Source organism: Callorhinchus milii, unplaced genomic scaffold, assembly GCF_018977255.1.
Source record: "Callorhinchus milii isolate IMCB2004 unplaced genomic scaffold, IMCB_Cmil_1.0 Scaffold11, whole genome shotgun sequence".
Taxonomy (NCBI): Eukaryota; Metazoa; Chordata; class Chondrichthyes; order Chimaeriformes; family Callorhinchidae; genus Callorhinchus; species Callorhinchus milii.
Genome location: NW_024704752.1, coordinates 9,018,934 through 9,038,241, shown reverse-complemented (window position 1 = coordinate 9,038,241; position 19,308 = coordinate 9,018,934). Strand labels below are relative to the sequence as shown.

The window sequence follows — 19,308 nt, the reverse complement described above, 5'->3', positions numbered from 1 at the left end:
GCAATGATAGTAATAACAATACTTATATAGCACCTTATTACAACAACAACAAAATTACATTTCTATAGTGCCTTTCACGTCGGGAGGACGTCCCAAGGTAGGGCGTTAGGAGGTCACAGAGGTAGGGCGGAGCGAGGCCATGGAGGGTTTTGAAGGTGAGGACCAGGATCTTGAACTGAGCCTTTGTGTGATGGGAAGCCAGTGGAGTCAGGCAAGGATAGGGGTGATAGGGTCACAGAGCCTAGTGCGGGAGAGGACATGGGCTATAGAGGTCTGGATGATCTGCAGCCTGGGGAGGGAGGAGTTAGGGAGGCCGATAAGTGATGAGTTTGCATAGCCAAGCCTGGATGTTATGAATGCTCGTATGAGGGTTTCGGATGCCTGTGGTGTGAGACCATTGTTGACATGTCTCAAAGCACTAAACAGGATTTACTGTAAATTGTGGTGATGAATGTACATTTGTAGGTGAATGTGCCAGCCAATTTGCACATATCAATAACTTACAAACAGACACTAAGCGAATGACTACTTTTATCTAGAAATTTGTTGGCCAGGACACAGGGAGAAATTCCCTTCTCTTTTTGAATGTTGCCATGTTATCTTTATCGTTAGCCTGAACGGGTAAATGGGACCTCACTTCAACGTCTCATCTGAAGGAAGACAATGCAGCAAATTCACAGCACTGTACTGAAATGTCAACCTTGACTGTGTGAGATCAAAATTCCATCATGGGGTTTGATCCAACCTCCTTCTGATACAGAAGTGAGAGTTCTACCAACTGAGCCAGGATGACACTTGGCTTAGCTTGATATAAAAGGTTGACAGGCATGTGGAACAATCACCACAGACAGTGGTACCAAGATTTATAAATGATTTCATAAAATAACTTGAGTAGTTCCTGGAAATTGAAAGGATTCCAGTGTAATAAATGATGAGTTATGTGTTAAAGAAATCATGGCCTAAGATAGGAAGACAACAGGGAATGTACTTTCTATGCAAAAAAGAAAATACAATGTCAAAATATTCATGTGGACAAAATATAATGATAATGTTGAGTCCAATACTAGCCTTAATAGTGCCGTGTTTGAAACCCAGATCACATTAAACAATTAAAGCAGTCTATGAATTTATCATGTAGTCGTTCTCTTAATCGTAAAGAACACAAGTCTTAGAAATGATCCAAGAAAGCATTAATATACCCTTCTGTTGTTCATCTCTTGTTGATCTCAAAAAATAGCTCTTACCTGGAAGGGGCATAATCTTGTCAAGGTCTGACACTCTCTGCTATGGAGTTAGTTAACAGGTGATTTAATGCTTATTGTAATGAGGTTTTAATGTATTGATAACAAACAAACTGATAATGAGATTGGTATTACAGTGACAGCTGAATTGGGCCTGCCTGGGCATCCCTGTGGCTTTCCCCAAGCTTTAATACTGATTAGTTTTTTCAGCATCAGGATTTGTGCTTGGAATCATCCGACACTGTCCTTCCACTGCAGAAACCAAGTGCATTAACATTCAATACTGTAACTGCTGTTAATGCATTAATGCACCATCTGTCACACTGCACTTGCAAGGCTTTCTCACATGTTTTGCTGCATCATTGAATTAATCGTCTGCCTATGATAAATGATGAGCTAGCTACCAAAACATTTGAATTATTAGCAATAGCTCGTCTTCAAAGGCAAAACACAAAATGTGTGTGTAAAAAAAATCATCTTCTGTGCTTCTGACATCAACTGCTGCATATTACTGAGATGGAACAATTTATTTGTGAAATTAGCCATTTTCCCCTGCTTATTGATCATTTTTCTCTGCCTCATCAGGTCGAATTCTAGTTTTCTAATCCTATCCAAAAAAGCAATAGCTCATTAGTATTGAAGGAAAAGAGGACAAGTTGAGGGTTTTTCTTCAACATAAGAAAATTGACACCGTATTGCTGTTCTGTACATGCTCAGAATACCAAAATCAATTTTAATGTTATTAACAGTGGCCACAAAATAAATTCTCTTGAAAATCTCATTTTGTTTCATTTTTTTAATTCATTTATTTGAATAGCCTGATGTCAGATTGTTCTGACGAAAGGTCATCGACTTGAAATGTTAACCCACTTTCTGCTTTCTGTAGATGCTGCCTGACCTCAAAATGGTCAGAGCTCTGCTCTCCTGTCTCGAGGACATGAATCTGCTGAGTGTTCCCAACAACTTCTGTTTTTATTTCAGATTTTCAGAATCTGCAGTATTTTGCCTTTTCTAAATTGTTGAAATCGTCTCCCATTGTATTATATTTATGATTGTGCCAAAATGTTGTTCAATCAATGAGATTGTCAGAATTATTATGTCACATCTCCATAACTTTGTCATGTATATTTATCTAAACCTGAATAACCCTTCAAGATATATTTAACCCAAACTTGGATATCCCAACTTGAATTTATTTGGTTCCTCTCTGGTTAACCCTAGTCTAGTTTTGTCCTGGTCTCATCCAGGATAATCTTACTTTTTCGATTGGTTTATTATTAAGGTGCCTTGTTTTGTGGTTAATGAATCCAGTCACTGCATGCTATATTCCTACTGTCCTCTAAAAGAAGGAAAAATATATTGGTTTTGGTTGAATGAAGACAACTGATTAGATGATTTAACTTGCTAAGTCTTGTACTACAGGTCATATGTTCCTTCCCACTCTGAGAACAGGCCAGGTTCCAGCAATCAGAATTGCCTTTTTTTCCTTCAGTGCATTTAATAGCACCATCTGCAGGTAACTGGATTTACTGCAAACTAGGATTTCAGACTCTTCTCCATTTAACTCCACTTTCAGTCTTCCTGCCTGCACGTTCATGTCCTTGAGACAGGAGGGCAGAGCTCTGAAGCTACAAATAATTGGATATAGTTATTGAGATCACAGTTTAAGCGCTCTTACTTAAGATGTGATCTCAATAACTATATCCAATTCGTTGCAGCTTTAGAGTTGATCAGAAAGGGATTTTTTTTCCTTAACCTGTGAACTACCTTCGAGGATATTCAAATTGGAAAGCCTGTCAAAGAACTTATTTGAAAGCACCTCAATGGTACAAGTCCAGATCCCACATCTAACACAATTTGTGAAAATGTTCAAAGTATTAGTGCATATTCTGATTACTGCAGACTCCATTCCTGTTAACCTGCTAATACTTCCAAACGTCTGTCCTGAAATTGTTCTTCGCAATTCTGAACCAAGGCCCTCATCTTTCTATAATAGCATTTCATAATATCACAGGATATCATGAAATCATTCATCGCCTGATTGCATGTCATTCTCGTATATGCTCTTAATGCTCAGTGGCTAAAACACAAAAATTCTCTTCCAGGTCTCATGTTTTTTTACTAGTGTTTCACTGTGCAGTTATCAATTTTTAGCCTAAAACAAATCAATTCAGGTCTCCTATAAAACTGAGACATCTTTCTTCAAGCAGAACTTTTTTTCCCCATAAGACCAACTCAACGCGTGTATTATTTGCTTTGTGTCACACTGCAAGAAAAAAAAGACACATAAAAAGGTTTGTGTATACTGTGGTTGGTGATCCTAAGATGGATGTTTTTTTCTTTCAAACCTTAATGCTGAACTCTTTCCAAAAAGTAGACCATAATACATAATGCTGCTCACTACTTAAGCTGTGGGTCCTTGTTATCCTATCTTATTGAAGCATGCCTTGATGATTAGATTTTGCAGCCTGTGGGCACTGACCTGATTTAAAATCTTAAAGTACTCAATTCTCTCAGTATTCATGAACCATAAAAACCTGGAAATAAATAATGCAATTTGGGTCCGTCAAATCAGCAGGATTAGACAACATTAGAGGTATATCAACAAGACACAGTATGGAGTCCCATAACGTAGTAGTTAGCTCGCTTGCCGCGCAAAAGAGAGGACCCAGGTTTGATTCCCATGAGGGATGAAACCTCAGCCAAGTTTCCTTACCCACACGCCTGTTTACCTAGCAGCAAGTAGGAACCCGGTTGTTAGTCGATTGGCGGATCGCTTTCTGGTGGTAATAATCCCTCCAAAAAAAACTCAATCCACGACTGTTTGTGGGACATTGCTGTGTACAATTGGCTACCGTGTTTCACCCACAAAATAGTCAGTTCACTTTACGGTGTATCCTGTGACGTGCTTTGAAGCGTCTCAATGATGTGATAAAGCGCTATATCAAATGCAAGGATTATTATTATTATTATTGTATTAGAGATGAAAACTAGGAAGTCTACCAAAAACAAAACATGACAAGAGAGTTAACTACCATGAATTCTCTTTCTTTTTAAACTTAAGATTGCACGAGTTGAAATAGACAGAGCCACAGGATATTACAGCAACGTTCTTTCATCTCTGGAACCTAGATGTAAACCAATCGCAGTTTGATCTACTTCTGTCTCTCCGCTCCCGGCTTTTAATTTCCTTCACACTATACTGTACCTCCCTGCTTCCTGCCTGTCTCCATCTGCTCCCACCAGTTACTTCTTGAGCAGTTTTCAACCAGGGATTTTTTTTATTTAAAAAAGTTTCTAAACCGAGAGATGTTATGAACCCGGCTGGGACTAGGTAGACTGTGAAATGTTCCTTCCAAAACTTAATAATAATCCTTGCATTTGATGTAGTACTTTATCACATTGTCGGGACATCTTAAAATGCTTCACAGCATGATATAATAATCCTTGCATTTGATTTAGCACCTTATCACATCATTGAGACATCTCAAAGTGCTTCAAGGGATATACTGTAAAGTGGACTGAATGTATTTTGTGAGTACTGTGAAGTTGTGTGACTGTGTGTACTTTGTAGGCAAACTCCTCATATTGAAAATCCTAAGATTTGTTAAACTTCTGCAGACACAGTCTTGCTGTGGGTCAATCCCTCAATAGCGTGACCAAGTTATTTTTCTTGTGAAGATGGCCAGTGCTGACAGAATATTCAATTGTGAGTCAAGATTGCTCCTGTTCTTTCTTGATGTTCACACGCACACTTTTTCCAGCTTGGTCACTGACTAATTTTTTTTATATATCCTTCTCAGCCTTTAGCCATTGATGCCAAGCAGCTAACCCAGCACAGACCACTCCTCAAAGTTGATAATATTTTACCTCTCCGAATAAAGGCAGGATTATGAACTCTCATCATGTACACAAGTTTGGTCGGCTACTTTCAGTTACCCAACTGTACAGTGTAACCAAGATAACAAAGCTTCCATAAACAGGAAAAAAACATTCAAAATAACATTAATAATGCAATACCCCCTACATTTTCAGAAGGCATATCTCCATGTTATGACTGGCTGCCCAGACTACCAGGAGTAATTAATGGTGGTTGACAGGTCACAGGAGTGCAGCAGCATTTTGATGTAATTTCTTTCACCCCGACAACCGGCGCTGGTGCACACAATTAGAAATTTGACCTTGCCAGTCTAAAAAAAAAGCTATTAAGAATATCAAGTATATAATTACATTAAGAGTACAGCCAAGATGAAATTAGACCATTACTTTGGAGTAAGCCGAGAAATTAAGAGCACAGGACAACAGTTATCAGGAAAAATGCATTTACTCAAAGAATGAGAAACGTTTGGAATATTTTACTATATTGGGTAGATAAAAGCGGCAACCCACCAAATACTCAAGTTTGAACCAGTAATATTTCCCAAACTGCTTTTATTGAGACTTCTCGTTCTATTTCTCTGCACCCTGCCACCTGTGAGCTTTCGGGTTCAAATTCATGACGTAATAAAACCACCATTTGTTTGTTCAAGTGAATATCTTCTGAGACAGCGAAGAATTTTACTTGTGAAAACTGTCGCTTTCACTTACGAGTCTATTGCAAGGAATCACTATTTTACAACGTTAAGATATCTGTAAAAATCAAGCTTAAAGAGGTTGTATTTACAGTTTCTGTGATGCACTCCTACTCTTCTCTTGTGTTACATATAGATTTGAAGACATGGACATATTGCTGAAATCCTCTTCACACAAGTGTTATAATTTTATTCCTTTCAAAAGTTGGCACCAAATTTTCTCTCCAATTTTCTCGGCTCTGTTCCTGAAACTGCCTCTTGCTGTGTTTCGGTTCCGTGAGCATCAGTTGCCCTCACGTACCTCACTTAAGTGGTAATGCTTCAAGCATGAGCCTAGACAGCAACTGTCAGCAAGTTATTTGATGAGCATCACAGCCAAGGCTGGTCTGTATGGCTGTACAGCTAATCGCTGGATACATTCACTGAGACTCGTTCTTTGTTTTAATGTGTTTTTTTCTTAAATTACAGAATGTCCTTTGAAAATGTCAAAACATTGCACGATGGGCAACTCTTTGTACTAGTGAATTCTGAGCAGAGAGGATGGCTGCAGGGCTGACAACAGAATCTTTATATTGATCTTGTGAGTTTTGTCATGTCTTTTACAGAGACACCAATTAAAGACGATTCAGCTCACTGCCTTGATCAGATCTTTATTGTCCTCGATGGAGCTTCAAACAGCATATCGTCAATTCAAGCAACCTGTATTTCGAACAGGCCACAACTAAACCATGAATACTATAGGTAGGAGCAGAGGTTCAGTAAAGCCCATCACCAGGCATGCTACAAAGGCCAGAATGTAACATGACTCAAGGGTTCCATAGATTCAGTGTGTAATTACAACAACTGACACAACTAATTAAAAGGCACTTGATTTGTTTTCAGAACACACTCACGCCTGGTAAAGAGGCACCACTCTGACGATAAGACTTCGACACATGGGACAGCTGGGTGTCAGAAGTGCCCGGAAACAGTCGTAACAGCAACAAACGTGTCCGCAGGAGAGGAAGACACACTCCCGCGGGTTCGACAGACAGATCACGCAGGCATTCTCTGGGGTTTCATTGGTGCCCCCTGCTGCCCCACCAGCAACATCTCCGCTCTCACCAACCCTCAGCGACTCGTATTTCCTCCTCATTTCCTCCTGCTCTGTTTTCTCATTGAACTGACAGTACATTCTGCGCAGGACAACTGCAACCACCACAATGCCTGCCAGACTACTGACAGCCATAAAGACTTTCCAAAGTCTAATGCTTGACTCCTGCTGTTTCAGGATGCTTGAGAAATCCAAAGTACTTAAGAAATACTCCAGCCCATCTCTGGGAGGCTGCAGTTTGACAATCTTATCGGAATCCAAAACTAGCTCTCCAATTCCTGTTAGTGTGGCTCCAACACGGATCATCTCTTCAGTTTCAAGAAAACCTTTCGGCTTCTCGCCGCTCAGATAGTGGCCAATGAGGTCAGTCAAGCCTTGCGCTGCCTGATGAAACCGTTCATACACTGTGTCAAATTCCAGTCCCGAAGCTTCCAGTGGACTGATCACTCGGACTGACCTTCTTCCTCCATAGGAGGATACCAGGTCAAAGGGCACAGTGTTCACTCGTTGATGTATAATCCGTTCACTCTCATTCCTGCAAAGGGAAAACAAAGCTCACATTGAACAATTGGCAATTTCTTCTCTCGCTTCCGGAGAGTTGATGAACATTGTTTTATTTTTTAAATAATTTATATTCTCTGAATTTTTAAACTGTCCATTTTGCTCTCCTGAGGTGCAACATCCAGTACCTGAGGCATTTTGGTTTGATTCCTAGTCTATGCTAAGTTAGCTGTCTTGGCTAAAGACAGCTACAATTGCCCCTAGTGACCTAGGGTGGGAAGTTAAGACACGATTCCTGCTGCTCTAGTGACTACTGCTGTAAGTGTAGATGTGTAAATGTGTACTGCGGATGACGATAAGATAAGACTGATCGCATTGCCTCTTGTAGCCTGCCACACCATTTAATCTTATATATGAATAACAGCCACTAGGGGTAGGTAGGTCAATTGTAACTCCTACCACCCCAGCTGAGATCCGCTTTCAACAATCAAATCAACTATTTTTTGTAACCTAGTGGAAACGTACTAATCCAATCAGCAAACAGACTGAGGAATTTTGATCACAACAATAATTGAGGTTTACTCGATTGAGGTTTACACTTTAGTAAATTGACCACATTAGTGGGTTGATCAAGAGTTTTCACTGTATGTGATTCAGTTCCACACTAGACCATGGCATAACCTACTGAATGAAGTATGTTACCATACTTATTATTCAGTAAATCATTTGCTGCATCGAGTAAATCTCAGTGTCCTGAACCTGGGTTGAATCATCATAGACAGAGTTTTTGGTTATATAAGATTTGATATTTAAATTCCACTGTCTGTCAGCTTATCAACAAAGCTAAACATGGGTAATCACACAAGCAACTGCATGTTATTATACTTATTATTCAGACCTCCGTCCTTTGAGTGCAAGGGAATGTAAAAAACTTCAGGACAGTAAAACAATATAATAGTCAGTCAGTGGGGTGTTTGGTATATTTTATGGATATTATCAGGATGTTTAATTTCTCTTGCGCTCACCCTCCAATACCTTACTTGTCAGTAGGTTGTTTGACTGTGGGGAGCAAAATACCCAGTCTGATCCTATTCTCACTTGACCACCACTGTCACATAGTCCAAGAGAGGGCAATGGATAGTTTATCAGCAATGGAAATCCTGACTGGCACTACCCTCTGCAACCTGAAGTGCTCAGATCACTTGCAATTCAGTTAACTGAGATCAGCTAGCACTGAATGCCAATGGACCTCCCATTCTTTGTAGCTCAGATTCTGAATAAAACAATTGTTGAATCATATCAATTAAATAATATTTTACAGGTGAATAATAATGATTTTTTTTTTCTGTTTGAAGATCTTCCTCAACAAAACACTGCGTTTTAAGCAAGGTCATTTGTTCTGTTGTTGTGACATACCAACTCCTGGCCAAGTGGTTCCATATGAGCTTGTGCTCTTTCAGAATAAGCCGTTGGATCACCCCATTGCACTTGTCCTGATAATGACTGTGCAGGACCTCCTTCACCGGCCGGGTAACTCCTGAAAAAACAAGTTTCAATTAGAACTGCATCAGCGAAGAGGTCAGTACCTTTCATTAAAAACTTTGAACTCCTATAGTTTACACTAGCGTTCCGATGCAGTTGGGGATTGCTGCATTGGTTGAAACACCGTTGTTCAAATGACTTTAAACCAAGATGCCGTCTGCCTGTTCAGGTAGACATTAAGAATCCCCATGGCACTATTCGAAAAGGGGGTTTCTCCCAGTGTCCTGGTCAACAATCCCCCAAACATAATTTGTTAATTTCTTCGCTGTTTGTGGGATATTGCTGTGCGTAAATTTGCTGCTGCCATTTGCCCACAAAACACACAATACTGTAAATAGTGTGAAGCACTGTGAGACGTCTTCCCAATGTGAAAGGTGCTATATTAAATGCAAAGATTATTATTATTACTATTTCTAAACTGGAACATGATAACACCAGTGATGTGAGGTTTGACATTATTTCACGACCTGATTCTTACGCAGACCCATCTTATCTGATGAACATTATTATTGGCCTAAACTCACGTCAGGAAACAATCCCAGTTTCAAGAGACAGGAACATAATTAATGACAATACCAGCTTAGGAGGAACTACTTTACTGGGAGCACTAGCTAAGGCACAAATATATTAGACAGTAGTTATCGGTTATATTGCAGACCTCAAGAAGATTTACAAAGCATACGGGTGCAAACCAGTGGCAGTAATCCAGTACTGCAACATTCCTCAAATATGTATGCATAAATAATAATTATTTCATATAGCATCTTACGCAGCAAAACGCCTCAAAGCTTCGGAGAATGCCTTATTTTAAATTGTTGAATATTCCACCAGGTTTAACTAGCTGATAATTTACTGTAGCAAAAATCCAGAAGTGGTTTAGAGGCAAATATACTCTTTCAGTTTTTCAAAGTTGAGCTGGTGTGTGAACCAACACTGAAATGCTCCAGCCCATGAAGTGGTGGACTTCATTACCGCTATAAGCGACTTCAAGTCCATCTATGTTCACAGGTTTGGGGAGAGAGGGTTGGATTCACTCGTGCTCAGTCATTGACAGGAAAGACATTACCAGGTGCAGAAGTTAATCATAATAATAATAATCCTTGCATTTAAAAGCGCCTTAACTCATCTTTGAAATTCTCAAAGCGCTTCACAGAATATACTGTAATGTGAATTGACTATATTTTGTAGGCGAAACGTGGCAGCCAATTGCTCACTGCAGTGTCCCACAAACAGTCGTGGATTGAGTGACCAAATTAATAGTATTTTTACGTATTTATTTATTGAAAAGATTATTATCCCCGGAAAATTGATGAACCAATTGATTAATAACCAGGTTCCTATTTACAGCTTAGTAAGTAAGTAAACTTCGTTCCTCTGGCTCCGGTCTGCTCCACGTCCCCCGCCCCAACCGCCCTACTATCGGTGGTCGGGCCTTCAGCCTCTCAGCCCCGAGGCTCTGGAACTCCATCCCCCAGTGCCTTCGCCTTGCTTCCTCCCTTTCCTCCTTCAAGGCCGGTCTCAAAACCTTTCTCTTTGACCGTGCCTTCAGCTCCCCTCTCGACTCTCTTCCTCCTCCTCGCTCCCTCCCTTCCCTCCCCTCACCCTGACCATTTCCCCCCTCCTCTCTCCCTCCCTTCCCTCCCCTCACCCTGACCATTTCCCCCCTCCTCGCTCCCTCCCTTCCCTCCCCTCACCCTGACCATTTCCCCCCAATGCTCGGGTCATGACCCAACTGTGCAGCGCCTTGGGACGTCCTCCTGACGTGAAAGGCGCTCTATAAATGGAATCTTGTTGTTGTTGTTGTTGTAAACTTGCCTAATGTTTCGCCCTGCCAGGGAAACAAACCCAATCTTTGTTTTGAGATGAGTTCTCTAACCACTAAACTACAGGACTCCACAAGTTCCAAAGATGTAACCATGCACACATTTAAAGTCAAGTTTGTCACCCCAGAAAAGTCTGTAAATTTATTAAAAATGTCCCATCTAAGAGAGACAATTATAAAAATAAATGTGAGGCAAACAACGTATATTTAGTTATTTTACTGAGAAGGGCAAAGGCCAAGACACCAGTCAAGGGCCAAGACTCAAGTCAAGGTTGAAAAGAGAGATGAATGGAGAAGAATTAAGTGTTTGGTGTACAATAGAACGAGAAGAAATCTGAACTGAAGTCTCACCTTCCACAACAGCGTACTGCACGCATTTTCCTGGTGTATCGTTCAGAAATTCCACCAACTGATCATTGATCTGCAATTGTGAGGCACCCTGGCAAACATACACACAAGCAAATTGTATTCTAGAATTATATCACGTTCTTGCTTCAACCAAGTAGAGTTGATTATAACCCACTGTTGATCATTAGCTCATAACAAAGGCAGCTTTTTTCTACTACTAAATAGCATAACAATGCTTTGGTAAGTATCTGTACTATTTGATGTCGTACTGTTGTGCAACCCACCATGCAGAGCACAGAATGCCCACACTCCCAACTGGGAGTAACAATATGGGACATGAGTGGCTTTTACTCTCCCAGCTGAGGAAAGAAAAAGGAACAAGAGAGGCTTTGTTTCTTGGCAGGGGAAAGATAGTAAATCAAAAACTGAGGCTCACCTTTAGTATATTCACAGTGGCCTTTTTCTTCCTGTATAGGTAGTAAAACAATCCAGAAAACGCAAAGCTCGATCCTAGACAGATCAGCTCCAGAGTCGAAACTGGAATCTTATCCATCAGACTCTGTATTCAGATTCAATTTCCATCAATATGGAATTCCAAACTAAAGAAATAAAAATAAACAACATTGCTCCAAATCTAGCACACACATCACGTTGTTAGTCACCTTACTGTACATTTAACCGGGAACAGTTATAAATGCTTGACAGTATAATAATCAATGATTATTAATATGTGAATGTTCGATTACATTAGCAAATGTATCTACTCTACATCCAAACGCTTTGTCAGAAATTTCAGTCAGGGAAAGACATCAAACAAATCTGAAACAAATGGAACATCAGGTAAAAAGGCAAAACGGCAACCTCGACACTGAAAGACGAAGGGGATATTTGTGTTTTTCCCAATAAATACCTTCCCTCCTAAAGGGAAGGACTTGTGCCAAGGGCACAGCCACCTGGGCACATGCCAGGGGTGGTGGCCCTGCTCCGGTGACCACGGTTCATGAGCTGAGCTCGGACGGTGAGCAACAAGTGGGCTATTTTGAGTGGAATCGCAGCCAAATAGGATCCTGTTTGTAGCACCACCACCACCAGCACCAGCACCACCACCACGACAACAACAACAACAACAAGAACCACAACACATTACAATTGCATAAGATAACACCTTTCAGGTCAGGAGGGGAGACATCCCTGTGAGAGGTCTACTTCCTGGCAGGTGAGGTGAGGTGAGGGGGGGTCAGAGGACCAGGAGGGAGAACCCCCCCACAACTGATATGCCAGTCCCTAACTTGAGGATCTGAGGCCTATCAGTGACCCCCTCCTCCACCCCCTGAGACCATCAGCTCACGCAGCAGCGGCTCGAGGGTCAAACCCACAAACCTGCCATAGCTGCCTCTGTCTGGACTCGGTCTCCCCCCCCTCCACCTCCACCACCATTAAAGGTTATTTATTTCCTTGTCATGTACAAGAACCACATTTATTCTGATGTTTCCCGCCGCCGCACTCCCTCCCTCCCCCCCAAAAAAAACCCCACTCCAAACCAGGTGACGGGGGGCGGGCGGGCGGGCGGCCCTCCTGCAACTCAGTCAGTCAGTCAGTCAGTCACGAGCCGGGCATTGGCGGTGCGCACCTTCAACGGCCGTGGCAGTTGCCCACCCCCCACCCCACCCGACAAACACACGTCACCGTGACCCGCACGGCGTTTCCTGCGCACGCGCGGTTCTGCCGCCGGAGGAGGAGCTCGGGAACCGAGGTCGCCCGAGACCTTTTTTTTTGAAAACACACACACACACACACACACGCGCGCACACGCACACACACGACTACAATCCCCACAATGCATCGCCCCCTTCCCCTCCGCAGTCACGCACGCGCTCGCTCGCCAGCTGACCGCGCTTGGCCTGCTGGGACATGTAGTCCTCCGCGGTGCCATGAAGTGGCGCAGTGCCAGCCAGGCTGCCAGATTGGGGCGGGTTTTGTGCGTGAAAAAAAAACGGCTTTGGGCGGGTTGGCTAATTTTTTTTAAAAAGAAAGTTCAATTTAACCCTGCAACATTTTTTTTTTTGGTCTGCCCTTTTGAAGACCTTTTCTTACACAGGTTCAAAAGCACTTCACTTAAGATCGGCCACACTCTCTCCCTCACGCCCCCCCATAGGAGGCGAGCCATACTCTTGGGCTACTTCGGGGCTACTTTTTGGGTTGATATTGGACTACAAACCTATTTGAATCTCTGCCAAAACCCTGAGCTATTGTGGCAAATAAGAGTCGCCCGAGCTAACTAAATTGGCGAAATGTGGAACCCGCGGGACGCTTGCGCGCAGAAAGAAAAATGATGAATTTATAAAAAGTGACTAAAAACCTCCTCTCAGAGGAAGGAGCGACGGTCTATAGTTTGGGACATGACATGCGCATGCGATTGCCAGGATGGTGGACGGTGGACTGGATGGACCTTGAGATTCTTTCGTCTCGCAATTCTTATGCCCTTATGACAGTTTAGAAGATAATAGTGACGGGGGTTAGGGTGAGGGAGGGGTGGCACTGATAAAGGGTCATAGTAAGTACTGGATATTGGATTCTGGTAGTCGGCCACGTAGATTTGTATTAATAATTATCCTTGGATTTGATATGACTAATAAATAGTTTCCAACATACTTCACATGAGACTAAAGCATATGAAATGCCTGGCTGAAGTCCAGCAAAGAACTGGAGATTTGCAATCAAGCTTCCAAGTTTCGTTTCAATATATTGCAGTCATTTTTGGAGTGATTGCTACAGTACTGGCAGTTTCTGTTTCTGTTTCTTCAATAAGTAACCAGTGGACTTTGACCAAACGAAAGTACGTTCAAAGCTAAGGCAACAACAACATTGAGATCTCCTTGGCAAAGTGTGTTTGTTTTCTCTACATACTACATGACTCAGTGATGTAATTGGCCATGAAATGCATCACAAAATCATTGCTTATGTATTAGTTGTTCTTTAGTTGCGAGGGCAGGGCACATGATCATCTTAGCATTTCCCCAAATTGACTGTCCTTTCTGAATATCTCACTTTTGAAGTGATATTTTGCAGGAATCCTGCAATAAACGCGCAAGCCAACATCAGGTACCTCATCCAAATGGCCATTATTAATGTGTGAGTGCAGATAGTGAGTGCCTGCAGGCTATTTCATTAAACGAGAGGAACATAAAAATGACTGATTCCGTCCTCACTTGAAATCCAGAAATGTGTACAGTAAAGCTCACGTAAGTTGTATCAGTTGGAACCATAACAACAATAACAAATTACACTTGTATAGCACCCATCACATTGGAAAGACGTCTCAGGGGCTGTACAGTCAGAGATTTTTTTTGGATCCGAGCTGGAAGTTGGGATCAGGAGGGGTTGAGGGCAGGAGAGATGGGGGTGGGAGGGTGGCCGAAGACTCGGTCAAAGAGAAGGTCTTTAGACGGTACTTGAAGGAGGCAAGAGAGGGGGTGAGGCAGAGGGATTGCCAGAGTGTGGGGGCAGAGATGCTGAATGCCTGACAGCCAATGGTGGGGCGGGAAGTGCAGGGGACCTGAAACAGGCTCGTGTCCGCTAAGCGGAAAGAGCAGACAGGCTGCTATGGAGTTAGGAAGCCGGAGACGTAGAGGGGAAGCAAGACCGTGGAGGCCTTTGAAGGTGAGAACAAGGGTTTTGTACTCAATTTTCTGGGGGATGGGGAGCCATTGAAGCCTAACAAGAGTTGAGAAGTCCAGAGAGCAGGCAGTTGACGTGGTCAAGCCTGGACGTGATGAAAGCATGGATCAGGGTCTCAGTGGCCTGCTGTGAGAGGCAGTGGTGGAGGCGGGTAATGTTAAATAACATTTAGGATGATTTATGCAAAGTATGAGTTATGGGAAACTTGCATAAGTTGCATCATATATGACAAATGTGGTAGCAACAATACAAATTGCCTGGTTGTTAATATGACTACTCCATATCATTTTAAGTGGATTTAATAGGAAATTGAACAAGATTTGGGCAGATGTACGAATTTGGCGATTATATGATTGATTCAGATCAGACTTATGCAAGTTTTACTGTAAATTCACTTTACAGTATATTCTGTGAAGTGCTTTAAGACATCTCGAAGATGTGATAAGGTGCTATGTCAAATGCAAGGATTATTATTATTATTACTTTTCATTATTAGTCACTGGAAAGCAGGAAACTGACTGTTTTTTGTCCTTCCACCCAAAAGGCTTAGAAGACCAATTGTCACCTTTTGGAAATGTATCTTCCACTGAGCAGAAAGAGTGACTCTATGTTAATTTTTTTTTAACATATAAAAATTGAGAATTTCATTGAAAGATAAAAATGAGGAAAATACAGTCAATCCACTTTACAGTATATCAACGATGTGAAAAGGCGCTATATCAAATCAAGGATTATTATTATTATTAAAATGATCCCAGAGAAATTGAGAGTTTCACTTTCCATTTCCTTTGCATTCATATTTTGTATAAACACTCCCATAGTAGGCGTGTCATCTGTTAAGGATTTTCTTAAAGGTAAACACTCTGGATATCCCACTGATGTTGTGACCAGTCTCTAAATTGGATTAGAGCTAACTGGTTGAAAAACAAATAGCAGATCTGAATTAACAAAGTCTCTCAGTGCACTTACACTGAAAGGAGATACAAGACAAATAGTGATGCTGAACACAGATTGGACTCGACTTTTTAACGATAAGGTACTGGATTTGCCTGTACATGACAAATGGACTATTGAGGAAGACAATGAACTAATAGCAGATGGAGCACCAAGTGGATGGAGCTGCTACATAACATCTGCATTTGGAAGGTAGGGAGTACGTCTGATTGAAGCAAGTTGCAATCTACAGGGTTGTCGATTGTACAATAAAACTCACATAAGTCGTATCAGTCGGTATCATAACATTTAATATGACTTACACAAAGTCTGAGTTGCAGGCAAACTGTGTAAATCATATAAAATTGCAATTTAATCAATAATCTAACCCTAACATGTGGAATTCAATGCAGCCGGTAAGTGCGTTTGCAGTAGTTCATCACTGCAGATGGTAAGTGCAAATGTGGTGACCGGTCAAGACTATATTTACCACGATTCAATCTTAACTCATCGCCGCATGTGCACTAAATCAAGCATTGAGTCGCAGGAAATGAAGCTTTTCTGCGCAAGCGTCGACGGATCAATACAATGTTTCCTGTGTTTCAATGCAGCCGGTAAGTGCAAGAGTAATGGAGGGTAGGGGAGTGGCGTTACGAGTTAGGAAGAGATTAATATAAGTAGTAGAAAGAAATCTAAATGGTTTTGATAAGAAACTGAATGGGACTCAGGAGAATGTACGACTTAAGTGATTATACGATTTATAAAGATAAGACCTATGCGAGTTTTACTGTAGCCGAGAAATTGCAGTGTATGTGCAGTGCCAGAGAACATGAGTGAGTTTACTTACATTTTCTTTGGTGGGAGTTGGTGAATAGGACAACAGTCTTATATTTCTGTTCTCAGATTTCGTTGTTCGATCTGTTCCAAATCCTGGGCGTCAGCAAAGGTTTCAATCCTATTCCATATGCAGCGAAGTGGATACACAGGAAGAGTGAAGGTGCGATTCTTCAAACAGAGATGTCGGAAGGACCATACTGGAGCAGAATACGAGGAGCCCACTTTCGAGACAGATAACATCTCCCCAGTACTTGACCGGCTGATGATCAGGATTCGCAAAAAGTGTTATAATGAAAATATCAAACTTGACAAGCACGTCAGCCATACAGACATGAATGGTCCACATGAGTCAAAGCATTGTCAAGGCTGTTTGATGGGAATCTGCAGCCAAGGAATGTAACCTGGAGCCTTATCCCATTTAAACGCCACACAATTAGAATCTTGTAAATATGCTGGATAATTTGCTACAAAATCTTTTCCAATTCATTTTAAAGCATAAAGTTTGATCTTTAACTACTTATGAATGCTATACTTCAATGATTATCTCTCAAATTCCCGATACTATTTTAGCTTATTTTCTTTAAAATCCCACTTTCTTTCAGTGGCTGATCCTAATCTCACGCAATCCTTTTTTTCCCCTCAGTTTCAATTTGTGCATATACTTACTGTTCTGAGAATCTGTGAAGGGTGTATATATAAACGCACATTATTGTTTCTTTATCCAACATCCATTACCTGGGCTTTATCAACAATAAAATCATTGACTTTTCTGGCCTGGGTCGTCTTGAGTGTTACTTGTTGTCTTTTTACTTACCTGGCCTCATAGCTTGGTATAATAAGCACATTTCATTACATTACAAAAGGTGCACACAGGCTCAGTGCAGAGCCACACAGAATTCCACTGGTCACTGCCTCCCTGATAGCTTCTACTATTTATAATCACTCGCTGCTTCCCTATCTTTGTGGCTCAGGACCCACACTGGGGAGTTAGGTTACTACGGTTACTACAGCTAGTTATTGAAACCTGTTTCTGGTCAGAATAAACGTATTCCTGGTCAGAATTTTGAGGGCGTTTCGGCAATGGAGCGAGAGAGAGGGAAAGAGTGAGTGAGAAAGAAAAAGCGTGTGCATTTCACCCACAAAATACACAGACCATCCACTTTGCAGTACATTCTATGAAGCACTTTGAATCGTCTCAATGACGTGATAAGGCACTATATCAAATACGAAGATTATTAGTAGTAGTTACTCAATTGTACACTGAATAAACCTGCAAGCCTCTTTCGATTTACATTTTGCTCTGAGTTTTCCGTATATAGAGGTACCTTTTATACATTCAGATGGAGGTTTTGACACAATGTTGTGCTACAATGACAGGAATTTATTGACTTGTAAATAAAGCCTAATATTCAGCTCTTTCCAGGTCATACTATCACAGTTCCAGTAGAGGGCAACATCGTTGTAGTTTTTAAAAGTCGCAGCTTTTTGGCATCAATTCACAGCACCAGGGAATGGCAGCATTGAAATTAACAAATGAAATTTACATAGAATAGAGCAGCCGCAAAATTACACCAAGTTTATTTGGATTTGCAATAAATACTTCTCTTGTATTCCAAGACCTAGGTCAGAGTGCAAGGTTGAAATAATAATTAAATGCAAGTTGTTGTTGTATTACAATTGCGCTTTTCATGCAGGATAGAGTCTGAGAGTGCTTAACATTGGCAGACCCTTATTGGCCAGGACACTGGGAGATCTGCAGTCTATGGAGGGAGGCTGACAAGCGGGGAGTTCGCGTAGTCGGGCCTGGATGTTATGAATGCGTGTATGAGGATCTCGGTGGCCTGTGGTGTGAGACAGCGAGAGAGCCGTGCGATGTTGCGGAGGTGGGAGAAGGCAGAGCGTGGAATACCGAGCTAGGAAACCAAATGAGATTGGAAATCTAGTACAGTATATATGGAATCTGGAACCTAATTCAGTTTGTGTGTCTCAATATGTTTACCCATGGAGCCATCAGGGAAAGTCTGTCCCCTGCATTTTTTAAAAAGACCTGTTTGTTTCCAGGTACAAACATTATTTTTTTTTAAAAAGTAAAAATTTGACAAAAGAATCTGAGAGGTGCTGAAGAGATTGGGGGTACGAGTGGAACAACCTATTTACACATCAAAACTAGTCGTGTTTGTAACGGTTGTTGTGGTTTTGGATCTCTTGTTGCCAGTAACTTCCTTTATTGATTGCACACATATCTGGTACATGCCATCACAAACAAGAGAGAGGAAGGAAATGACAAGAAAATATGGCGATAGGGAGCAAGCTGCAGCCACCGCTTAACAAATGCCCCAGATTAAATTCTACCTGATTAATAACCGCACAGCAGTATATAGTCACGTCCACGATCTCTGGTGTTTGTGAGTAATTCTTGGAGTAAATAAAAAATACTGCACTGAATCATCACCATTTGCTTGCCTCGAGCTGGGAGGATATTTCCACCGGGTTTGGCAATCAGTAAGTGCAGGAGAGCAGAAATGCGATAATTAAAGGCCCCCTGCAAGGTTAACGCAAATTGGCCTATGGTGAGATAGATTGGTACAAGGAGTTTAAGAATACAAAAGGGATTGGCTAGGTAGGCCTTATATAAATGTTGTGAGATAGTGCCAGAAGTGGGATTAGACTTGTTCCTGTCCTCTACTGTTCAACAACAGAAGACAAGGAAATGCTATTAAAGATGTAGGCTTATCCTACCAT

At 41.5% G+C, this 19,308-nt stretch overlaps 2 protein-coding genes across 5 annotated transcripts; one reads left to right on the top strand and one right to left on the bottom strand.

The window, feature by feature from the left end:
- Positions 1–5,655: 5,655 nt before the first annotated feature.
- mul1a (mitochondrial E3 ubiquitin protein ligase 1a) lies at positions 5,656–12,789 on the bottom strand. Of its 4 annotated transcripts, none has more exons than XM_007899886.2 (5): positions 12,749–12,789; positions 11,555–11,717; positions 11,122–11,209; positions 8,823–8,943; positions 5,656–7,440 (listed from the first exon to the last, which is right to left on the bottom strand). In XM_007899886.2, exons 2-5 carry the CDS (start codon positions 11,669–11,671, stop codon positions 6,702–6,704), a joined length of 1,065 nt encoding a protein of 354 aa, XP_007898077.2. In that variant the 5' UTR covers positions 11,672–11,717; positions 12,749–12,789; the 3' UTR covers positions 5,656–6,701. The 4 variants fall into 4 exon arrangements, with proteins under 4 accessions (XP_007898077.2, XP_007898155.2, XP_007898010.2 ...); XM_007899964.2 differs by lacking the exon at positions 12,749–12,789 and adding an exon at positions 12,660–12,679; XM_007899819.2 differs by lacking the exon at positions 12,749–12,789 and adding an exon at positions 12,499–12,644.
- Positions 12,790–15,624: 2,835 nt separating this feature from the next.
- On the top strand, positions 15,625–17,340 carry LOC103182662 (receptor-transporting protein 3). Its single transcript, XM_007899751.2, has 2 exons — positions 15,625–15,942; positions 16,633–17,340. The coding sequence occupies exons 1-2, from the start codon at positions 15,794–15,796 to the stop codon at positions 16,964–16,966; spliced, it is 483 nt and encodes a 160-aa protein (XP_007897942.1). The 5' UTR covers positions 15,625–15,793; the 3' UTR covers positions 16,967–17,340.
- Positions 17,341–19,308: the final 1,968 nt, after the last annotated feature.